We start from the raw sequence: 24339 nt of genomic DNA on the forward strand, positions 1-24339 counted from the left end.
ATCCAGAAGCTAGTCTCCCAAGCTGTACATACGGCACTCAGGACCAACTTCACCACAGACTCATCTCCACAGTCCATCTCTCCAGCCCTTCTACACCACCCTAGTTCCAACGTAACCAAAAAAACCACATAACCACCACAAACTCACCACCATGCATATTCCTCTCCTCAACACCCTCATCATCCTCCTCCTCACTATCACATTCACCGCCTATCCCACGCTGGCCAATATCACCCCACCTGACGAAACTGGCCGCCAAACCACCTTCCTCTGCGGAAAACGGCCCACACAAGAAACCATCCCAATGTCCGACTTCTCCGCCGCCGCCAGTAATTTCCTCCAAGAATGCCTGACTAGACCCCGCTCTGAGGTCTTCCCCAACATGCTCGACATCCCCAGCCGCGATCCAAACAGACCACTCTGCAAGGTCTTCGGTAGTTCCGGCATAGCCAGTCTGGCTGTCTGTCTGAGTGGTACCGGCGACCCGGGCCAGAAGGAGGTTGACCTCTTGAACAAGGCCTTTCCCACATGTGGGCATACGGTTGTCATATAGGGGAAGATAATGCAGACATGCCCTGATGGGGAGATGGTGCAAGCAATGCGGCCGTATTTTGAGGTGGGGTTGCTGTTCCACATTTACGGGAAGGGAACCGTATTTTGAGATAAAGATGCTGTTCTACATTTATAGAAAGTTAATTATAGCGGGGAGGGGCGTTTAACTGTAGTGGGGAGCAGGGGAGGGCCGCAGAAATAGATATTATATATATACGGCTTGAGCTTGCTAATTTAACGTATTACTACTAAGGGACCCCATATGTATCTCTCTCTCTCTCTCATACACAACATACACACAGTTCTCGATGCGGCTTCGATTTTTTTCTTTTGTGTATATACATTTCTCTGTTTCTTGTTTTTCTGCCCTACTCATTTAATTAAGTAATTATGTACTCAATTAACTAATAGTATTTTTAAATAAGTAAAATGTTCGTGGTGGCTGCCCAACTAGAGGAGCCGAGTGAGCAGCTGTGCGCCAAGACATATATTACAAAATGAAGGTTCCCTGCAGATGTCGTAAAAGGTACTCTACATGCTATTGACAGGTCCGCACATACATGTATCAGGTAATTATAAAGTTGGGGTAGGTACCAAGCTCTCGGGGTGTAGTATGTAGATGTACATATACATCCGCATCGATTTGTATCCTATGTCATCTAGATCTGTCCTCGCGTACCAGTACATATCAGGAGCTATATTATTGAGGAACATTTCTTTCTGTACCAATTTTATTTATTATATTTATTATATTTAACATCTTCGCTAGGCCCGGCTACATCGGTCCAATCATTGAAATCCAACCACCCTACTTCTGCAACCACTCCAACATAACCCCCGCACACTCCCTCCACGCCACATCCCTCATCAAATGATGCCCACTCCCCTTCACCTCTTCAAACCTCACCACATCCGTCCCCTCCTCCACCCTCCCTGACACACACTCCAACGCACTCCTATACCACGCCGCCAACTGCGCCATGATCCTCACTCCCATCAGTCTATCCTCGCTCCCGGCCACCACCAGCACCTTCCTCCCACACCTCAACGCCGGCGCCACACCCCCCACCACCCTCCGTGGATCCACAAACTGCATCATCATCCCCAGCGGCCACATCATACTCTCCGTCTCTGCCATATCCTCCTCCACCTCCTTCACCAGCTCCGTCGGGCAGCCCGCGCCAAGAAACGCCCGATGCACAAGTGTGGTGGACGACAGCGGCGAGCGCGGGTGGAAGAGGTCTCGGAAGTACATGCGCACTGCGAACCACGGGTCCATGACGAACCAGTTGTAGTACACGCCATAGGAGCCGAAGCCGGGAACGGCGGCGAGGGTGATGAGACCGCCGACGGTCTCGAGGGAGCGGGAAATGAGGTATTGCGAGAGGCCGCCGCCGGAGGAGTGGCCGCAGAGGATTACGCCGTTTTGGCGGTTGGGGGTGGGGGTGCTGGGGTAGGTGATGTTGTGAAGGTGGCGGATGTGCGTGATTGCGGTGGCGATGTCGAGGGCGAGGGTATGTTTGGCTGCGGAGGGTTAGAAGGGGGTGTGGAGGGATTGGAGGGAGGGAGGGGTACAGCCGGGGGGAGAACGTACTGGTCCAGTATAGTTTCCAGAACCCGGGGTGATGGGAAGCACCGTGGCCGCGGAGGGAGAGGCTGTAGGCTGGGTGGCCGTGGGAGGCGAAGAAGGGGAGAAAATTTATGTAGCAGGTAGCACTACCAAACCCTGGTGTTATATCAAAGAGGTCAGCATCAATACCAATTACACCGTGATATTCAAGCTAGCTGACTGAGAAATCTAGATGTTTGTTTTCAAAATACCAATGCAGACACTCACCTCCATGAACAAACAGCAGTGGCGGTCTCTCCTCCCCCGACCCAGAGCCCGTGCTCGCCGGAAGAGCCACCAAAATCTCCAGCATCCCGTCCGGCGATGGAATAAACATCCTCTCAACCCCGTCCGGCAGCGGTTTCGCCGAGATCGTCGGGCCCACGTCCCAGGTAAGTTTGTGCCTGTCTGCCATTTGAAAATAGTAGGTATGTAGTGGCTAGTTCGAGCCAGATTGACGTTAATTGCTCCCTTGTAAAAAGGTGGGGTAGGTGGATTCTTATATGCCTTCTTATATCATATCCTGCAGGCGACTGCGCGGAGGTTTCTTGAAGTCACACGGCAGCGGCTCGTCTAGCGGGAGCCAATCAGAGAAGGACTGGGCACAACCACCCCATGGGGCTGAACGTGGGGTTTGGGGGCCATTTTGGGGCCTTGGTTGCGGTACGGTAAGTATTTGTGTTCTGATTGGCGTGGGGGAATAGTTGGAGATGTGGCTTGAGGAGGGTATTGATTACTAGACCTAGTGCTGCTACTGTCATTTGTTGCGAAGCCGAGTTATCAGACGGTCAAATACGAGATCTCCGAGTTGGACCCGTCGGGTAGCAGTACTGTTCAGAATCGGTCGGTAGGGATGTCAGCTACATGTAGTTGAGATTGGACCCAACTTCACGGGGATTTCTATCGAGTGAGCTTTCATGACGCATTGCTCGTGCACGTGAAGGTACGGAGCTAAAGCGAAACATAGTCTCATACCCACCCCGGAAAACACTAAATGAGACTGTAAGTGAAACTAAGGAATTTTTTAGAATCAGATCAAACGGTGGGGCATTATACGATAAGTTTAGGTAGGATGCGGATCTTTGATTATGTAGGGTATGGTATCGAGTGATACCTTGTGATCACGAATTCCATGATATACAACGGCAGTTCGTTCTAGTAGCAGGCGACACACGCCTAGAGTGAATGTATATACGCCTTAAACAACTTTAAGTGATGTACAGAGTTCTTAGTCTAGCTTCACGTGGCTAACAATATGTTCCATCTACTCTTGTCTCTTCCAGATCCCCTGACGAAGAGCCCCCTCCCCCAAATTAAAAAAAAAAAATATGAATGATGCCTCGATGGGGATTTGAACCCCAGTCTCCTCTCTCACAGCTATAAACCTACAGGCTGACTTTCTAAGAGGTATGCTAACCGACTACACTACCATGGCTTCTGGACAAACAGACCATGGATAGCATATAAAACATGCAAGCTGGTTCCCGCAAAGTAGCTAGGCGGGATGCGGGATTCCCGAAGTTATATAGGGTTGATGGTCCTGTCCTGTACATGTGCCGCGGGAGGGACATTCACCAGCGGATACTACTGGACGAATCAGCGCAGGGATCATACTGCATCGAGTGATACCCCATGTATCACTCGGCCACACACGATTGGCGGCAGGCAGGGTTAGGGGATTTGGCGAATTAGGCGAATTAGGTCGCGATCGGCGCTTGTATTGGGAATAGTAGTTGTCCAATGGGACGCTGGGGTAGATATTTTTATTGCTGGGAAGGTCGGTGGTGGGCTGGGTGGGTTGGTTTGGTTTGTGTGAAGACTCAATGTGTGGGTAACAGGATGGATGATTCTATGGCGAAGGAACGTACGTGCCTATTACTACACATACAGATCATAAAGGTGACACGTACTTAAGCTACGCTGTGGACACCGGTACCATCACCAAGGCCACCTTCCACGAAGTGCCCCATCCCCATCCCCAAACCTCACCTACAAGCCAACACACAAGAGAAGTAAGCATACTACCCCCGGTCACAGTCACAAGCAACACGCAACAGGGCGAAGAACCTCACCACATCACCCACGCCAGTAGTAGAATCCCACGCCAACAACCAACTCCACCCAGCACTTTGGATGTCTGCACGTGTTGATATCGGATAATTATTAATGCTCTGTGTGGCTTGGAGTGAGAGGGGGTTTGCACCTGTCTTTCGGTCTTCTTTTCCTATTGGTTCAATTGGATTTATGTGTGAGTTCTTTTTGACAAATATCACGATGAACCTTAGTAGATAGCTAATAACGGTAGTCAGACTGGGCCAGAACCGGGCCAGGGCCAGAGTTAGAAGCAATTTGATTGGTTGGCCGACAAAAGGTGTTTCCAACTCCATCCCAGCTTTCCGTCCAGCAGGGAGCCCGTTTGAGATGCTGGGATCAAGCCGGAGCAATAGGATTTGGTACGGGGTGGTTTTTTAATCGGGGATTTCAACAAGTCTAGTACTAATTCAACCAGCTAGTATAGTACTGTTAAAGAACTCTAGCTTTTCAATCCAGCGATTTTTTTTTTATCCTCAAGCTGTAACCCGAAAGTCCTAGACCTCTGACTACCGTTGATGGATTTGAGGGCTTTAGCACTTCGCGGACAATATAAGGTTTCCCGGGAAACACCCGTGGGTTCTACGTATGGGGTTTAAGCTAAGCTGTGTATATCGACACAGTTTATCTGCTGACAATGTTCTGGGTTGTCTGGGAATTCTCAGCTGTCACTCGGGGCGCAGAACAGGCAATATCTCAATCGAGCACACGTGATGTGTTAGCCAAGAAAGAAGCACTTGAATCCCTGTAGCACATCACCGGCGATCCCTCCCGATAGGCAACCGCAGGGGTGCCGGCACGCGACTTCACACGACAGGGACAGACATCGATAAATAGCCCCCCATTTCCACCAGCTTCATTATTCCTCTCATGGCGCCGTCTGCAATTCCTACTCCCGCTCCCTCCGCTGCCCCCTCCTCAGATGCAGAGCTGCTGCAGTTCCTCCAGCAGCTTGAAGCACCACTCAAGAACCTCCCCCAGCTCGCCAAAGACTTCGAAGCCACATTCCATGACCTCGCCCTCACCTCGACATCGCAGTTCCTGCCCACGCCCGTGCGCGTGCTCCCTAGCGGTGATGAGACGGGCCAGTTCCTCGCTCTCGATCTCGGCGGGACTAATCTGCGTGTCGGGGTCGTCGAGCTCTTTGGTAGGAGCTCTCTCGATACGGGCGGTGAGAGACTGTGCATTCCCACGCAAGGCAGCTGGAACATCCCGGAGCACCTCAAATCCAGCACCGCTGAGGACCTCTTCCACTGGGTCTCGGAGCGCATCCGCGATGTCCTCCGCGAGACGTCAACAACGGCGGAGGTGATGGAGCTCGGTATCACGTTTAGCTTCCCGATGGAGCAGACGTCGCACACGTCGGCGCTGTTGATGCCGATGGGGAAGGGCTTCACATTCACAAACACCAACGACCTCGCCGCGCTTCTCACAACCGCATATGCGCAGACCTCGGCGGCGGGAGAGCCCGCGATAAAGATCGTCTCTATCACGAATGACTCTGTCGCAACGCTGCTATCTGCCGCCTATGCGCACACCACCCCGCACTCCAAGACTGCCGCTGGCATTATTGCAGGAACTGGCACAAACGCAACATGCATGTGTCCCATCGGGAAGCTACACCCCGCCAAGAAGCCGTCCGGCGGGAACGCGGGTGGTATACTGCTGAACACAGAGTGGAGTATCAATGGCACTGCACCGCCGCTGCAGCCCTACGTGACGGACTGGGACAGGCACCTCGACGCGAGAAACGAGAAACCGGGCTTCCAGCCGCTCGAGGAAATGGTGGGTGGCAGGTACTTGGGCGAGCTTGTGCGGCTGGTTGGGCTGGACGTGTTTACGCAGCACTCCCTGCCCGCGGGGATGTACCACGAGTACGGGGTGGACACGAAGCTGTGCGGTGATGTCGAGGCCGCATCCACCGACTCGGATGCCCTGGCGCTGCTGGCCGACTATTTCAGTGCCGACGGCGGGTGGGGCCTCGGCTTAGAGACGGCGGCGGTGTTTAAGCGCGTGTGTACCACGATCAGCACGCGGGCGGCAGCGCTTGTTGCGGCAGCGACAGTGGGCGTGTTGGGCGTGAACGATGAGCTGGAAGATGGCGTGGATATCGTCGTGGGGTACACGGGGACTATACTGGAGAAATACCCGGGGTTCAAGGAGCGCTGCGAGGGCTTTATGAGGGAGATTGTGAGGAGGATGCGGGGCAGTGAGGAGGGGGCGACAGTGACGCTGGTGGAGGCGCGGGATGGGGGCATTCTGGGGGCGGCGGTGTTGGCGGCTATGGTGAAGGGTGGGAGCACGTAGAGGGTGTCGTAATAATCATTGACACTTATTAGATACTTATACTTACATGGAGCTTGTTTAGTTGGCTAAATGTGGCTATACGTAATTTCGGGAAAGCATAGATGGAGCTACTTAACTGTTTCTGCTATTAATGTTTCATGCGGGTTGTAGCTTAAACAATCAGAAGATAACACATAAAAAAAGATCATAAGGATTTGTTTGGAAAATTACTTATTACAATATTGAGTTGTTAATATTAAAAAAAAACTTAAACCCCATTAAACCCATGAGAAAGCCCCCAACTCAATAAATCTCTCATCTTCGATCCATGCTTTTATTATCTTTATATTTTCCTAAACCCAGCTTCTGCATCACAACTTAGAGTAATGCTGAAATTAATTCTGAGTACTCGAATACCTTCTCTAGATACATTACTAGCTACTCGCAGATTTTGTCTATCTGGAGGCCATGGTGGCTGACCAAACACCTCCGAAAACACCCCTAACCCTAATTATCCCCAACTCTCTCGGTTCGCTTTGTGCATCGCTGTTTCCTCTCTCTAACTGGTGTTTCCATCGTAGGAACTGGCTCCAGATGTTTTTTTTATTTTTACCCTAGGTCTCGAGGCCTCCAGCCTGCCGTAAAAGAGGTTCCTCAAGTTAAGCTGCGCGGGATTGCGTTGTTCCTATTTCTGTTGACAGACAAAATTTAAAAGGATTCTCAATGGCGATGAAAACTAGATAATTACTCACGATATGTGGCCTGATCCATATTTTATTGATTGTTTGACCTGGCATTGGCTAGCCTTTCTTTAGGAGCAGATGGCGTCGGTGAGGGGCTGCGAGGATTACCCGCGTGCGAGGACGATATAGGCGGGTTAATTTGAGAGACAATTGCAAGGGGACCTGTCGTCGTCTTTGTCATCGTCGTCGATAGTGATGGCCGCGGGGTACTTATGTGGGGGGTTGTTGGTTCTGACTCCTCCCTACGCCTGTATATTTCCTAATGAAACCGTTGCCTGTTAGTACATATATATACTCAATCCGGCATAATTTTAACACAGTAGGAGATCCAACCATAAAGGCAAACATATACGTGTAGTAGTCACATTCTTTTTCAAGCGGTATTCGCAGTATTGAAGAACGGCGGCGGTGACACTGATCATGATGTTGATAAAGTTCACTATCATTGCAATCATCTCTCCCATGCTTATATTCGAATCCATTACGAGTGAATTGTAGATTGAGGCTGTTTCTGATATTGGTGTATATACGTATACTCGATATTTTGCTAGAAGATGTTGATCTGAGAATTTCAGGTTAACGTATCGTAAATTTTGCAATCTAGACTCCTGGATGTATGGGGTTTACAGAGTGAGTGGGATGCTGGTGAGCGGATCCGGGACGATTAAATATCATCCCTAGCTACATTCATGTGGGTACAGTAGCAAAAATCGAGGTGAAATTACTACCGCAGTGCTATGGCAGCACTGCGGCATTTCAAATGCGGTTGTAAAGCGGCATTTAAAAGACTGCTCTATTCTATAAATGCCCAAGCAATGCTATAACTTACACTGCGGATAGGTGATCATGATGCGGCCACACTTTTGGTACGTAGTCCGCACTCCTACGCGTACATACTAGCAGCAAGCTAGGCTCGTCCTAGTCTCGTACCCATCAGCAAGACCTAGTTTAGAGTGGTGATCATCACGACTCACGATCATCATTATCGCCATTAATATCACCATCGATTATATCTTCGTCGCTCAATTAAGTATCAGACCAGTATAAAATAAGGGCACATAGAACTAAAAAAATATTTTTCGAAAGTATTCCCTAAGTCTTTGTAGCCCATTGACGAGGGACGTAAATTCATGGACCTATTGATGAATTGGGTTATTGTGTTCGAAATCTTGGTGATAATTTAATGTGAAGTTGAGATGCTTCAATGGAGATAAAATGCGCAGTTAGAAGGCATAGAATTTGGGCAGGAAAGTGAATGCCGCAGGAATACGGCATTTCTAAATCAAATGCCATCTCTACCCTAGCATTCTTACAAATGCGGCAGCATTACTGTACCTCCCCAAAATGCGGCAGTCCCACCGTAGTAATTTCATCCCGATTTTTGCTACTGTAGCTATGATAACACGGTATTGTAGATCAACGATCAAGCCAACTAGGCCCGTGCCCTGTACAGCCCTCCCAGGGTTCCGCGGGCAAGCTTGGCACTAGTAGGGCTAGACCGTAACTTGTACCGGTAGGAGCCAGCTAGGTATCCGTCTGCGCAGCCTACTATTACTGAATGGATTGAATATAATAGAGGCTTTCATTTGATCCCCGTTTTTCCATTTCAAAGTGAAAAGGAACAGACGCAACGTTGTTAGCTGCATGGGTCAACTGCTTTCCTCTAATGCAATGGAAGCCTCGAGGATAGGGATAATACGAGGATTTGCGTGCGCACGCTGGTGGTTGTGGTATTGTAGTCTTTTACCGTTGGATAGGATCTAGGAGAACCTTTAGTATGTTACAGCAACGCAGTCAACTGTGGTCGACTGTGCCAAGCCAGGACGGTTGACAGTCGACTGCGAAAATTTTCCGGAGGACGCGGACTACCGGACTATGCATGGACTGCATCATGGATTGGGTAAAGGAGTTCAGTAATATTGTTTATTATGATGATCATGGTGATTAAATGAATCTCCATCCTTGTGAAGTTTGAAGAGTATAATGTGGAACTACTTTGATATTGACTCAGTTCACTTTGACTGCGGTGCATTGCCTGTGAGCTCAAGTTGAGGCCGCCTTAACATAGCAAGAACGCGACTTAGGTAACAACCCAACCCTGAATGCAATCCATAGTTAGACCGTAGCTGGTAGACTGTAGACTAGTGCAAGATAAGTAGACTGCACATCTGGTCACGATTCAGTCTTGGCTAGCCCGAGACTGGACGGTTGGGTGTATTGAAGTCAGTAGTATGTATGTACACTCGGGGTATATACAGAAGTTTTGGTAAATTTTCGTTGCCGTTGCAACACAAAATTTGTATGGGAACACCATACAAAACCAGAAATACTCAAATCATGACCTTAAAATTTAGATCTCACACACCTGAAGAATGGACTTAAAATTCTAGAGTTCTCTGGGCTCTGTCTTGAGATAATTTCCAACTGTCCTTGAAACTTTGGAATTTTTTGGATGAGGTTGGATGGTTGCTTCGGGTAGCTAAACATGGCTACTTTGGCTGCATGATGCAGGTGAGCGGCTGTATAAGTTACAATTTGTATCCCTTAAGCTGCAGCTATCGACGCTGGCCCTCTATAACAGAGGAATCGGATTTTATGAGAGATCTATTATTTGATGAGAGATAACGTACGGGTAAAGGCGCACCGGCGAATTTGCTTCCCCCCCCCCCCCCGGGCCCCCGGGGGGGGGGGGGGGTGTTTCAGCATTTTCTCGATAGCTTAAGTGATAATCCATCTTCTACCACGGCGTGACTATTTTATTGAAAGGTTGAAAGCAATGGCCATCGATCTTCCCAATTGATTACTAAAATAGAAAGCTGCCTCGCCTACATAGCCTCGACCACTCTACCTGCATGCAACCCAACCACATGGGCTGTTGACTTGACTTGCCAGAAATGGCAGTAATCAACTTTTTTAGAAAGTGCCTTATGACCTACTGTGATCTATGAGCCGAGCCGGCCCGGGCTTTGGGCTCGAGCTTTCGGCTCATTCGCAACGAGCCCTACCACACAGAGAACCCGAGCCTAATTTATGTATAGTTTGATATGCTCCGAGAAGTTGTGGGAACTTTAAACATAGACTTATCGTCTTCCTGAGGAATCTAACCCCTCAAATTGCAGAAAAAAGCTCCATGTAGCTAGTTATTTTTCCTGCTCTTTGGTCTTGATCTTCCATCGCCAATTCCTGGTCTTGGCAGAATGATTTCCTGTTGTATCGATCATTGACCACGGCCACCGGCTCGAGCTCACTGCCTGACTCAACTCGAGCCAGCTCATGGGCCACACTAGCTTTACCCGCTTCACATGGTCATATGAGTAACATTTAATTTTAGAATGTAGGTCCATGCATAGCAACGCCTTAAGCTGTTAAACGGGCCCTAAACCATCATTATAACTACATATGTATATTAATCGATTTAGAGCGGAGTCAAAGATAGAGGTTGGAGTGATTAACCACGGACGGAGGGGGTTAAGTAATCGATCATTACTTGTATCTTTACCGACGACGCTACCTCCACTGCCGGAAAAACAATCTCCCCGCGTTGGAGATCTATCCTAATAAGCTGTTGGTCTGGAAACTTAAATGCAGTAATGATCGACTGTCCAACATTTCTGGATACTTTGAGCTGCTCTGCCATGTCGGAAAAAAATTCATCTTACCCACACATGAGTCCCCTCCCCTCTGATCTTGTGGTGGTACAGCTCGTTTCATCCGTTTTACCGAAGAAGCAACTCTCCGTCGATCGATCTCTAGCACGAGTGATCAATCGTGAACGATGACTAATCTCACAACCGATCACTCGGGCACCCGCGGGATGTGATGATCTTTTTTTTTTTTTTTAACTTATTAATTTCATCAGGATTTAATGTTGTAATTTCGGTCCTGGGAGTACTTGAATTCGAATCTCCGGGTTGTATTATTTTTATATAGGTTTATATGTGACATGAATTTTTATATTATTGTCAAGAGTTATTCTCCAGAGTTAGGGTTTAGAATATCTCATTAGGAGAGTCTAAAACTTATTATTACCACCTATTTTTAGTATATACAGTTCTATTAGCTACTCATCGTGTCGGATAGTTGGGGAATAATTACAGTATTCCGCACCTAAAAACCACATGTGACAGTTGTGGGGAAGCAGCATGCTAGAACCAGCCATGCACGCTGCCTAGATCGAAGTTGAAATGATTGACCACTGCGGAAAGGAAAATCCAATTATTACCTCTATCAACCTGGCGCAGAACGAACATTCTCTCCCTTATTGATGGAGTATTTTGAAAGTTAGAGTGTTCTAATACCCCAGTCTGGAAGCACAAACACATATTGGATTTAAACATTACACCCATATATAAAGTGATACCACCCCTTTCTTCCACGCGAGGGTGTACCGGGTTCTAAATCTTGATGGCGGATTATATATAATTATGCGGTACCTCATGTTAACCACTCCATACATGTACCCTTCTATCCTGAGCTCGAGACTTGATATATAAGAGATCCAAAATACACATCCAATACACAGCGCCGACAGAAAATAACGGAACCAGTTCAAGGATAGTTGAATAAGACCCAAAATCTCAGCCACCCCAAGCAGCTCCTTAATTTTGCTTTTCATAAGACTACCCCCAACCTCCGTCTCCCTCAACATTAACTCCAAAAAACATCCCCGCTGACAACATGCACCATAAATCAAATATCACTCAAACATTACATAAAGAAATAACCCGAAAAGATGCTCCAAAGCGCCTAGGTACATGTGCTTGCAAACAGATCAGATAGAGCATATAAATAAGTTCAGTATCTGACCTATAGCTAGTGATGATTGCATTGCGTAGGTATACATATACACTCAGGTGATTAATCTGTAGACTTTACTTTTAAGGGAGTACTCAGGCGTTCGAATAATAAAAGGTCGTGAAAATAGTCGTTAAAGCAGTCGTTGCCACGGGGCATTTTTTAGTGTTACTTTTGGTGCCGACCCCATGATGTAATGGGCACTTCAAACACTTATTCCTCGCGGTGGCTAGTTATTGCTGTGCTATTGGGACATCCCGCATATTAAAAGAGCAGGGAGTGGTGGGAGTGCATGGACAAGGTGTAAATGTATGGGAAGAAGACGACATATAAGTATGAACAGACGGTGATGGTGTGGGTGGTTGTTGGCCAGGTATTGTTTGTAAGCATTGGCTAGTTTTGGTAGTCGAAGCCAGAGGCGAGCTCTGGTTCTGGTTCTGGTTCTGGAGCCTGTCGGAATCCTGGAGTAACGTGGTACGTGTCAGTTTCGGTATTATTATTAAGAGCAGTTTGGAGTTATGTTCACAGGGCGTGGTTAGATGTCGTTATAAATGTAGAATTAATCATAGAGGGCAGCGAAATGGTTCAATTGATTGTCTCTCCAATTGCCAATCGTTTACAGACGCGCCAAGCCTATTCTGTAAGAATCATGATCCGCATAGAATCCTAGTAATTTTCTACTATTTCAATATATTTACCTTTGTGCTCTTATTATAACATTCCTAGATCTGAACAGCAACAGCGACTAGAGCAATGACGATAGTAATAGTGCCAACAACTATGGTGATTATGTCACTTGTGCTTAGCCGTGGCTTCATGGCTATAGTTTCGTGGTTTCGATGAGCTCCACCGGTGGCAGCAGGATAGATTGAGGTGATGTTGCTGTTTTGTGTTTGGTTCATGGATCTCTTATCGACGATTGTAAAAGTACGTTAATCTGTCTAGACGATATATATAAGTCGGCTGTTTGGTTGGCACTACTATGAATAGCGGGAGCACGGACAAAGGGATGAATGTTTTGTAGGACTGTTCTTCCTAATCGTGCCTTGCTGAAATTTTTTGATAATTGGTGTCAGGTACCGTCTGGCCAGGGGACCGCTGCTGGTAATTGCTATTAACTGTGCGGTATGCTCACGAGAATTTATACATCCTCCCGTGAATGCCAAGCCAGTGCCTCGCGAAACCTTCAACGGACGGTATCCCCCGGACCCGTATTATTGGGTTGTGGGTGTGGATATAGTCACTCACGGGGTGAAGGCGGATCCTGTCTGATGGCGGTCAGGGATTTGAGGCCAATAAAAGAGTTAGATTTTGGACGCCAAGGGCAAATTACTGCAAACAGAACCATCAGACAGGATCCGCCGTCAGTAGGTGAGCGACTATAGGTGTTAACCAGTCAAACTGTCCCCCACCCATGCATACATGTCTAAGACACCTTATATTCTGCGCCTAGAAACCGCAACAATTAGCTTGACATTCCACCCCCCCCCCCCCCCAAACCCACACGAAGTGGTGATATAGGTATTAGCATTTTGCACCTCCTGGGCTCGGGCAAAGAACTTCAGCGCTCCTTAGTGGGTATCGCTTTACCTGACTGGACTTTTAGGTTGTGGAATTCGAGGACCTTCGCAAACATATGTTGCACTATGCAGTCACGCCCAAATCTTAGGCCCTGTGCATTTTAGCTTGTAGTTAGAAGCTGTGATGGGGAAACTACATGTACCCAATCATAGGGGTATGGGGTGAAATCCCTGGCCACAGCTCCCTCCAAACAGAGTAGGTACATGTAGTGATGTGATGGGGAGCCCTATATTATGACATATTGCGGATCTATCATCTACCCGCCAAAACTCGAAAAATTGGCCGGCAGGTTAGGCACTGTTGTTTCCTGCCACAGAACCTCCCTGGAAGATTCATGATTCAGCCACAACTTGAGTTTGGTAAGGGCCAGGGATTCTAGAGTGATTGGTTGAATGGCATCGATCTGCATCAGAGGTTTCCCATACAAGTAATTTTTATCTCTGGAGGCTAGCTAATTTATCTATCGAGATGCTGCACGGGAACGGTAGCACAGCTGAGCCTGCTGCCTAAGATTCATGTAGTGCTAAGTCACGCTCTATCGTTGGGGAGACATGCTTTACATAATAGGAGGTCTGGGTCTGCATGTCTCACTGGCCCGCGACCGGGGAATACTTTTACTCAAGTGAGGCTAGCGCTCAATCGATAGGTGGCTGGTATCACTCAAACGCCACAGACGGCAACAAGACCTCACTCGAGTAGGGAATGATTGCCATACGCGCATCACAGAATATCACTCAATTTCGTGCGTAGAGCATTTAGAAGAAAAGAAGTTCCTCTTTGTAGAATATCTTTCGGTGTGGGTTGGGGAGAAATGTCTCTTCCCCCAACGTACGCGCCCCTCTCGAGGACGAAAACCCCAACCGATACTGCTTAAAACTTTGATAAAGGAAGTATTTGTCCTGGGACTACCCCTCTCTCGATTGAACTTAGTACTGACGAGAGCTCCACGAGGGCATTCACGCACAAAACACGTGAATAGCATTGATGCCACTTGTCCACGTCCGTGGCCATCTTTTCAATCTTCCTCATTCATGAGGTATTGAGAAGCTTGGCCTAGAGCTAGAGGTGAATCGGGGAACAATAACATGATAAATACATTAATCGTAGTACGTTATTGGCAGATATGCACCTGTGGCCGGCCGGCATGTCAATTCATAATCGCCTTTCCTGAGAAACCCAACGGTGCCACTACCTGGCTACGTTATGGCCTGACGGTCGGAAGATGCCCCGGCCAGCGTGAATCGTGTTTGGATACATCATGGTGTCGATACTACGGATATTGCATCACTGTCTTTGAGGAAACCGGGATCAGAGAAGAAACATATATGCTGCTGCTGAGCGAAGGTCTTGGGTTAAACTTACTATTGCCCGTCTTTGTCTTTTCAGCCCCGACTTGATGTTTACTCTGCCCGGCGTCGTGATACACCAATTCCTAGATATATGGCCGAATACCAAAGCAGAGATAGCTGGTATAAGCTCTGGGCCTGAGATCGAGCTGGTTCCATAATTGAATAGATCTGGTATGTACCTCCCGCTAGATAAAACTCCTATAGCTAGGATAGAAAGATAGTAAATAGGGAACGATAGATTACTACCCCGTATTGGGGAGGACGACTAATTATTATCCGCCGAATTTTAATAGTACAGGATAAGACGCAGAAGCCACTATAAGGAATAGATCAGTATGTAGTAAGGGGATTCAAACTCTTGGTAGAAGCATAAAAATAAGGCCCGACACCTGGTTGAGAGCCGACTGGGCACCCAAGAGATGATTACTTGGGCTGGCGGGCCTACGTAACGTGTGAATATGATGTGATGTACTGTCGTTCACGGGGTATTGACGGGCACTGGGTGTTGACGAACAAACCAAAAAAGAGACAGCCAAGCCAAGTTTTGCCTGCAATCCGTCAACACCCAGTGTCCGCCAATACCCCGTGAACGACAGTACTTCAACTTGGCGGCCCAGTGATATAAAACATGGGGTAAAGCGTCCATGATATTGGTTCAAGCTGAAGTTGATTGAAGTAAGAATGACCTCTTGGAGAGGCGTGTTTCTAGATCTCCAACGACGACCAGCTGGCCAGGTACGTGTTAAAACACGTTCCAAAAGTTACGTGGTTGTAATCAGTGAAGCATATGTGTTCGCTTCGAGACCTATAAATTAAGCTTCTGTGACCCGTTCAATCCCAACCATCATCATTCCTCTCACCAAGTAGCAGAGGCGTAAAAGAGCGAGAAAATCTTCTCGAGACCGATACAGACAGCCTCAGACAGAAAGAACTCGTTCACAAACAGCCCGGAAACGTCCGTCGATCCATGTGGAAAAAGAAAGGGCCGTTACTGGTGGTTTTTGAAAGACGATTCTGCAGGACCGTGGGGGCCGCCCCCTGCATGGGAGTGTCAAGCCTCCATTTGCTGCAAATCACTTCGGTCTAGAGCAGTCAAGGGTTCAAGGATATTGAAGCTTGGCACAAGCAGATGATGCCGGGCTTTTAGTTTATTTGGAAACCCATATTCGGCTACATGTAAGCCAAGCCCTCGCTAATCTGCATCTGTGGAAATACTAATCAAGTTTTTATGTCATAATGATCATTGATACTACTGCTGCTGCTAATACTAATTGCTTCTAAAAACGAGTGACGTCAACGTCAAAAACCACAACACATATCTGCTTAACCTCTCCAGACGATCCTCTCATCAATCATCTGCCTCAAACTCTTCCTCTCCTGTCCCACCATCCCTGGCTTCTCCGCCTCATATCCCTCCTCCTCCCCCGCGCTCTCCACAACCACAACACTACCCTTACGGTAACGCTCCTTTACCTCACGCACCAAATCATCCACCCCACTCCCGCCATCACAGTCCCTCCACCTCCCACCATCCCTTACACACCACACCTTCTCTTCAACCCTCACGGTGCAGCTCGTCGCTACCCCCGCTCTCCGGCTGCGCTCAACACTGCTCGCGAGCATGGCCATACCACCGTCCGGATCGAGTGACGAGATGCACTCGTTGACCTTGTCGAACGAAATGTCGTGCTTTGACGCGCACGACTCGATAAAGTCCTGAGCAGGGAGGCGCGCATAGTCGTGCAGCAGGCAGAGAGAGAAGGGGAGGTAGGTGTCGGGGTAGAGATGAGCAGCACAAAGGTGGATGCTGTTTCCGAGGCACTCGGAAGGGCCATGCATACACGCTGTTGTACCGTCCTGGAGACGTCTGGACATCATTGGGAATGTGTTAGTCGGGAGTGGGGATGGCCACCGCTCTTTCTCAGGCGGAGGGGAATGAGGGCGCACTGGGAGGAATAGCGGTCAATACAGGAGCCGGGGGAGTCAGCTTCTGTATCAACTACTCTATCTACCACGGCGTCCCCAACCCGTCGCTATGAGTGAGCCGGGGGATAGAGGATACGTACCGCCCAATGAAGCTCATGCGGAAGTCGACAATGTCAGATACGTTTTTCAGTGCTGGTGCGACCAGGAGCTCGACGCAGTCACGCGCGTCAGGGCATTTGCTCATGATGTGGATTTCAAGGGGCACTTTTGTTTTGTTGCTGTTAGTGTTGTTGTGCTCTAAGTCAGGGAGGGCAGAGGGGGGTTGGCCATCGCGTCGTAGGTGCGTGTAGAACGTGAAGCTAGACGCGATGAGGGCAAATGTGAGGAGGGTTGTTATGAGGGTGGATCGTGAGAGCATTGTGGTTGTGGGGTGTGGGGGTTTGTGAGGATTTGCAGGATGAGCTCTTGTCGAGCTTTATGTAGCTGTGGTCGATATATCGGGGGGTGTGGGAGGACGCCGGGTGATGGCAGGGATAATATCTATATTAGTAATCCCTAACGTCATCAGTTGGGTTATTAGGTTTCGTTTGAGGGTTTCGGGTTGGTTTTGGCCGGGGTTGGGGTTGGGGTTGGGGTTGGGGTTGTTGTTGCTCCGTGGGCTGGAGAGACAGCGGACAGGGTCTGTGTTGTGTTTCACGGGAAATAACTTTGTTTACGCTCTATGTATGTACCATGTCTGTGGAACAATGTATCGATAAGGGACGCAGGCTCTCTGTCTCTGTTTCTGACTATCGATCATATCATTCTAACGTCTATCTATCTACGCGCTTATTTTTTGATATCTTGTCAAACAACCCCCCTGGACTCCAGTGCTTGGTTTCCCAGTTTCTCATTTGTGGAATTCCTCGGCGCTGCAGGTTCACGGGCCGGCCCGAAGCACAGCAAAATGTGAGTGAGATGCGACCACTCCCAACAACCAACACAACACACACGCACACAACACACGGGAAGGAGGTTGGGGGGGGGGGGGGGGATTGTGGTGCTGGGAAAGAGAAAAAAAAAAAAAAAAAGTGCAAATTGCTGGACCGACGACAACAACAAGCCATCCCGTGAGTCGAACGAACCTATGGCTCGTGCCCCCCCTCCCCCCAGTCTGGCTGAGTGAGTGAGCAATACCTACCTTACAAACTCTAATCTGGGTATGCTTATTTGCACCGCATGGGGGAGGGGTGGTGTGCTGTAGGTGATCGATATCAATAGGCGAGGTAGGCGAGATCGGGGGGAGAGGGGAGGGGCGAGGGGCGAGTGAGGGAAGTATGTCCGTAGCCAACCAGGCAAGTGGATATTCTACCTACATCATAAATGGAGGGTTATGTACATGTACCCAGCCGTGGAAAAGCACCTACCTGGGCCGAGGAGGAGGAGGAGGAGGAGAATGGGCGGGGGGAGAAGAAGAAGAGGAGGAGGAGGAGGAGGAAAGGAATAAGAAGAAGAAGAGGAATGAATGACAAGGGCAGTTTGCAGCTAGCAGCGGCGAGACATGGGGCAAACAAACAAACCTGACCTGACCTGACCTTACCTTCAATACTCTACCTTACCTACATACCTTGCAATTGATTGCTAGAGCCAGATCTTCTCTCCCCCATGTAGTTGTCCATGCCCAGAATTAAGTCCATCGACTGCAAGAGAGTAAAAGTTTCTTTGTGTTTGTCTTTAATTCTCAACCACAAGTACAGCCCAGCCCAGTGCAGTGCAGTTCCAATTAGTACTATTTTCTTCTTCTTCTTCTTCTTCTTCTTCTTCTTCTTCTTCTTCTTCTCAGGGACGCAGTACGATCGCTCAGAAGAAAGATGCCTCCCCACCGCGCGCAAATGGCCCCAATTGTGATCCCAGACTCGCCCCCCCCTCTGCCGCCGAACAGCTCTGGCTCTGGCTCCGGCTCCACTCTTCAGAATTGCAGCAGTAGAAAGAGGACGATTGTCCCCACGCCTCACCTATCCTGGCCTAGCGCGACGCCTCCCCTCCTCCCCCTGACCACGATGACAAAGCCTTCTTCTTCTTCTTCTTCTTCTTCTTCTTCTTCTTCTTCTGCTGCTGCTGCTGCTGCTTCTGCTTCTTCTTCCTTTCACTATTCCTATTCTCCTCCTCCTCCTCCTCCTCCTCCTCCTTCCTCTTTCCCTTCCTCTTCTTCTTCTTCTTCTTCTCCTTCTTCCTTTCTTGTGCCTCCTCCACGTGCTCGTGCTAGTGCCTGTGCTGTAGACACCTCGCCGCTGACCGAGTCTGTGGCTTCTCCAACCTCTTCTTCTGCTGCCACAACACGTGCACCACAAAGACATCCTCACCACCCTCGCCCTCGCCCTCGCCCTCGCCCTCGCCCTCACCCTCACGCCTCCTTGGCCTCCTCTCCCGCGTCGTCGATTCCATCATCATCACGTCGCGCATACCCCCCATCATCATCATCATCACTCGAACATCCATCGACATTTCCATCCATCACTGCCGCCGCGGCAGACGCACACGCAGACGCGGAACGCAAACGCAAACGCCCGCTGCCAGGAACGAAGCACGAAAACAAGAATAAGAAGGCCAAGAGGAGCACAGAAACTAATAGTAATACAAACCCCATAATCCTCAGCGACGAAGACACCCCCCCACCCCGACCCCAACCCCCCATCACCACCCACACCACCACAATGGCCCGTCAAAAATCCACCACCACCTCCTCCCCCGCCACCCGCAAACCCAAAACCCCCGCCGCCGCCGCCCCCTCACCGCGAAAAGACCGCTCCCTCCGCCCCCGCAGCAACCTCTCCTCCTACGCCGACACCGCCGGCGACTCCTCCACCTCCTCCGACGTCGACCCCGCCGACGAAGACGGCGAATACTCGCACGACGACCCCGAGCCCGAGGAAGAAGAAGAAGAGGAAGAGGAGGAGGAGGATGCAGCACCCGCCACCCCGCTCCCCGAGCGCGGCGCAAACGGGACGCGCTCGCTGCGGCCCCGCGCGGCACTGGGACAGCCAGAGGGGCTCAAGGACTATGTCTCGACAGACGCCGCGCTAGGCCACAAGAAGCGGCCGCGGGCGTCGGCGGCGGGGCCCGCGGTGCAGCGCGTCGCGAAGGGGAAGCGGCTGCCGCCGGGGAAGGCGTGTATGGCGTGCCGCGCGAGCCGGCGGCGGTGCGACCGCAAGAAGCCGCGGTGCTCCGGGTGCAGCAAGGCGGGCGTCAAGTGTTCTGTGAAAGAGGGGGGCGGAGGCGGTGGCGGTGGAGAGGAGGAGGAGGATGACGGGGCGTGGGTGGAGGAGGAGAAGGGGACGATTCGGGGGCAGATCCGCAGGGGGATGGAGGAGACGGGGAGGAAGAGGGAGCGCTTTTTGCTCGAGTATGGGCATTTGTTTGAGGCGCTGCTGCCGGAGAGTAATTATATTGCGAAGCTGAGGGCGAAGTATGCGGCCAGGAGTGAGAAGGTGGAGGCGGCGAGTGCTAATGCTAATGCTAATGCTAATGGCCTGCTGCTGACGCCGGAGGTGAAGGCTGAGGCTGGGGTTGAGGTTAAGGCCGAGGTTGAGGTTAGGGGAGGCGAAGATAAGCCCGCGGCCGAAGCTGGGTTCGGAGATGCGGAGGCCAAGCCGGAATCCAGGACTGAAATCCAGGTCGAGGACAAGCCCGAGGTCACCACCGAAGTCGGGGCCGAAGTCAAAGCCGCGGGCTCCGAGCCTACCGCAGCACCACCACCAACGGAACTCCGTGCCGTCCCCTACAAGCTTCTCGAGAAGCAGCCTCCCAAGTAAGTCGAATTCATTCCTACTTTTGCCAATTATATTGCATGTACCGCCGGATATGCTAACCGCCGCCGCAGTGTCACCGCCACCATGAAAGGCTACCAGCTCTCCGGGCTCTCTTTCCTCGTCTGGCTGTACAACAACGGCTCCTCCGGCATCCTCGGCGACGAAATGGGGCTCGGAAAGACCCTGCAGACGCTCTCCTTATTTTCATACCTGACCACCTTCCACCCCTGCCCCGCCGACCAGCAGCGCCCCTTCCTCGTCGTCTGCCCCCTCTCCGTCGTCTCCTCCTGGGTATCCGAATGCAAAAAGTGGACCCCGCACCTGCGCGTCCTGCGCCTGCATGGGCCCGCCGAGGAGCGCGACCGCCTCAAGAAGGTTGCCGAAACCGGCGAAACCTTTGGCCTTGACGCTGATGATGATGCAAACAGTGACCGCGGCTACGACGTGGTTATTACTAGTTATGAGGTGTTTGAGCGCGAGAAGCAGTGGTTCCGCCGCGCATTCGTCTGGCGCTACGTCGTCCTCGACGAGGGCCACAAGATCAAGAACGAAAAGACCAACGTCGCCTCCGCGCTGCAGGGCCTCAGCGCCGAGTATAGGCTAATCCTCACGGGGACGCCGCTGCAGAACAATCTCACGGAGCTGTGGGCGCTGATCCACTGGCTGTTCCCCGAGGTGTTCAACGTCAACACGAGCAAAGTCTTCTCCGACGCGTTTGACCTGACGGCGGGCAAGAATGATCTCAAGGTGATGGACAATGCGCGCCGGCTGCTGGAGCTGATCATGCTGCGGCGCATGAAGGAGAGTAAGGGCGTGAACCTGGGGCTGCCGAAGAAGACGGAGGTGATATTGTATCTGCCGCTTGTGCCGATGCAGCGGTTTTGGTATAAGAGGCTGCTGACGAGGCTGGATAAGGGTGTGCTGGAGCAGGTGTTTCGCGAGGCGAAGGAGAAGGCGGTTGAGGAGGAGAAGGAGGCGGATGACCACCACCGTGGGAAGGAGGGGATTGTGGCGGATAGGGATCTGGAGAATCTGGGCGTGGGGGATGAGCAGTGGGGGGAGACGAGGATGATTGTGGAGAAGGCGATTAAGGAGAAGCAGGGGACGCAGTGGCAGAAGTTGATGAATCTGTTGATGCAGCTGCGGAAGGTGTGTTTCATGGGTCTCTTTTTTTGGTTTGTAGGGGGGCTATTACTGATTCTGATGATTTCTAGTGCTGTTCCCACCCGTACCTGCTCCCAAATGCAGAACCGTCACCGCCTATCAATGGCCCGCACGTCATCCTGGCGTCGTCAAAGTTCATCCTGCTTGACAAGCTGATCGACGAGCTCTGTCTCAGGCGCGGCCAAAAGGTCCTCCTCTTCTCCGGCTTCACTAAGATGCTCGACATCTGCGAGGACCTCATGCAGCTCAAGGGCGGCGACGGCACAAAGTTCAAGTACGGCCGCCTCGACGGCATGACTGCGCGTGCCCGCCGCAATCTTGCTATCAGGCTGTTTAATAACGATCCTGGTATATTTTTCCAATCCCTCACCCCCCCCACCCCTCCCCCGGTCACGTGGTGTGAGGGACGACGAGTGACTAACCATGACGCACGGCAGACTACAAGGTGATGCTAATCTCGACGCGCGCCGGCGGGCTGGGTATCAACTTGGCAAGTGCAAGTAATGTGGTTATGCTAGACAGCGACTGGAACCCGCAGGCAGACCTGCAGGCGCAGGCGCGCGCGCACCGGATCGGGCAGACGCAGGAGGTGACCGTGTACCGGCTCATCACGCAGGGCACGGTGGAGGAGCAGATGATGGGGCGGATCCGCAAGAAGCTGTACCTGTCCGCGAAGGTGACAGAGTCGATGCGCGACATCCACACGTCAACCTCTTCAGTCAACGCCGCGTCGAGCGCAGAGGACAACATGCCGAACCTGACGACCTCGCAGCTCATGAGTCTTGTGCGCTCCGGCTCGCGGGCCATCGCGCGCGAGGAGATCGACCCGACTGAGATGCTCAAGTGGGACTGGGCAACCACGATCAAGAAGTGCACCGAGTACTCTCAGAAGCTGCAGCACGAGGAGACCGCGCAGGAGGCAGCCGACAACGAGGAGGAGGAGAAGCGCTGGCTCTCGGAGATGGAGAAAGTCGAGACGCGAGTGTTTGAGGGCAAGAACCACGTTCGCAACACACAGCGCGACAGCAACCACGAGATCTCAGCTGAATGGACGCGCGAGTCGCGCCGCCTGGGCATGGAGCGCGTGGTGATGGTGGACGGCCACCCGGTGCTCAAAGAGACGATTGGCAACAACGCCTGGGAGGCCGTCGCAACCCTCAGCGGAAAAGACCCACGGCTCGCGGAGCCGCCAAAGCGCAAGCGCCGCGCAATGGACCACCAAGACTACTGCCAGATCTGCTACGACGGCGGCGAGCTCACGCTGTGCTCGGGGTGCCCGCGCACCTACCACTACGGCTGCCTCACGCGCGAGTTCCAGCTGCGCAGCAAGTCAAAGATGGGCCAGTTCTACTGCCCGCAGCACCAGTGCGCCGACTGCTCACAGAAGACCACCAACGCGGGCGGGATGCTCTTCCGCTGCCGGTGGTGCCAGAGCGCGTACTGCGAGGACTGCATCGACTTTGACAAGATCGACCTTCTCGGCGAGTCGCTCGTCGAGTATGAGAACCTGGGGCTGGAGCCGAGTAGTCAGGCGTTCTACATCAAGTGCGAGAGCTGCATCGAGTACCACGCCGGCGACGAGGAGAGCCGCCGCGTGTGCGAGGACATGGAGCGCGAGTGGACGCAGATCAGCGAGGTGATCCGTATCCAGGAGGCGGAGGCGGCGGCGAAGGCGGCGGCGGCGAGGGAGCTGGAGGAGGTGGCGGATATGACGGAGGGGACGACGGCGCCCGGGTCAGAGGGCGTGTTGACGCCTGCGGAGGGCGAGTTTGAGCAGGTTACGACGCTGGGGGCCGCGGCGGCGCTGGGCAAGGGGAAGAGGGGGAGGAGGAGGACGGTGGAGGTTGCGGCGGCGCAGGAGGTGGGGGGAGGGGGATGAAGAGGAAGAAGGCGGCGGCGACGGGGAGTGTGGGGAGGGCCAAGAAGGTGAAGGTGGAGCAGGCGTAAAGGCAGTCAGCGAGCGGGGTTTTTTCTTTTGGGGGGAGGGGTGATCGATGCAACTGCTGTAATTAGATGACTCGGTGGGGGCCCGCTGCATATTCTTAGCTTTTTTCTTCTTTTTTCTCTCTGAGTATTCTTTTTTTTTATCTTTTCCTCTCTTTTTTGGGTTCTTTTATCTCTATTTATCCTTTCGGTTTTTCGTCGTTTAGACGGTGGCGACGGCGGCGCGGCGCGGTGTGGTGCAGTGTGGTTCTTTTTGGGGGCGGGCGCAGGGCGGCGGGTGTATTTTATGAACGCGCGGGTACTATAACTAACGTAAGGGTCGTATGATGATTTTTGAAAGTACTAAGTAGATCACGCCGGCTACATGTACATGTATGTTACCTAGCTATGTAGCCAGTTTTTGTTGATGCGGATTGCGTGCTATATTAAAAGTTATTCTTTTTTTTGTTTTTTTTCTGTTTTTGGTTTATCTTATTCGGCGGGGGCAGGGGCAGATATGGGGTGCACGATGG

At 51.2% G+C, this 24339-nt stretch overlaps 7 protein-coding genes across 7 annotated transcripts; 4 read left to right on the top strand and 3 right to left on the bottom strand.

Annotated features, from left to right (window-relative positions):
- Positions 1-151: 151 nt before the first annotated feature.
- Positions 152-553, top strand: LAJ45_01458 (uncharacterized protein; the record flags this gene model as incomplete). The annotated part of the gene is made up of 1 exon (XM_046111052.1): positions 152-553. One exon carries the CDS (start codon positions 152-154, stop codon positions 551-553), a length of 402 nt encoding a protein of 133 aa, XP_045976230.1.
- Positions 554-1360: 807 nt separating this feature from the next.
- On the bottom strand, positions 1361-2576 carry LAJ45_01459 (uncharacterized protein; the record flags this gene model as incomplete). The annotated part of the gene is made up of 3 exons (XM_046111053.1): positions 1361-2076; positions 2147-2278; positions 2390-2576. The coding sequence occupies 3 exons, from the start codon at positions 2574-2576 to the stop codon at positions 1361-1363; spliced, it is 1035 nt and encodes a 344-aa protein (XP_045976231.1).
- LAJ45_01460 (uncharacterized protein) lies at positions 1748-2986 on the top strand (the record flags this gene model as incomplete). Its single annotated transcript, XM_046111054.1, has 7 exons — positions 1748-2066; positions 2167-2297; positions 2355-2356; positions 2406-2553; positions 2644-2648; positions 2716-2829; positions 2908-2986. The coding sequence occupies 7 exons, from the start codon at positions 1748-1750 to the stop codon at positions 2984-2986; spliced, it is 798 nt and encodes a 265-aa protein (XP_045976232.1).
- A 2136-nt stretch (positions 2987-5122) lies between these two features.
- Positions 5123-6559, top strand: LAJ45_01461 (uncharacterized protein; the record flags this gene model as incomplete). Its single annotated transcript, XM_046111055.1, has 2 exons — positions 5123-6037; positions 6098-6559. The coding sequence occupies 2 exons, from the start codon at positions 5123-5125 to the stop codon at positions 6557-6559; spliced, it is 1377 nt and encodes a 458-aa protein (XP_045976233.1).
- Positions 6560-16328: 9769 nt separating this feature from the next.
- Positions 16329-17349, bottom strand: LAJ45_01462 (uncharacterized protein; the record flags this gene model as incomplete). The annotated part of the gene is made up of 2 exons (XM_046111056.1): positions 16329-16872; positions 17072-17349. The coding sequence occupies 2 exons, from the start codon at positions 17347-17349 to the stop codon at positions 16329-16331; spliced, it is 822 nt and encodes a 273-aa protein (XP_045976234.1).
- Positions 17350-18935: 1586 nt separating this feature from the next.
- Positions 18936-19415, bottom strand: LAJ45_01463 (uncharacterized protein; the record flags this gene model as incomplete). Its single annotated transcript, XM_046111057.1, has 2 exons — positions 18936-19143; positions 19207-19415. 2 exons carry the CDS (start codon positions 19413-19415, stop codon positions 18936-18938), a joined length of 417 nt encoding a protein of 138 aa, XP_045976235.1.
- Positions 19416-19624: 209 nt separating this feature from the next.
- LAJ45_01464 (uncharacterized protein) lies at positions 19625-23762 on the top strand (the record flags this gene model as incomplete). The annotated part of the gene is made up of 4 exons (XM_046111058.1): positions 19625-20718; positions 20791-21868; positions 21934-22231; positions 22321-23762. 4 exons carry the CDS (start codon positions 19625-19627, stop codon positions 23760-23762), a joined length of 3912 nt encoding a protein of 1303 aa, XP_045976236.1.
- Between the last annotated feature and the right edge of the window lie 577 nt (positions 23763-24339).

This window comes from Morchella importuna, assembly GCF_003444635.1.
Source record: "Morchella importuna strain M04M26 chromosome Unknown Morimp01GS002, whole genome shotgun sequence".
Lineage (NCBI taxonomy): Eukaryota > Fungi > Ascomycota > Pezizomycetes > Pezizales > Morchellaceae > Morchella > Morchella importuna.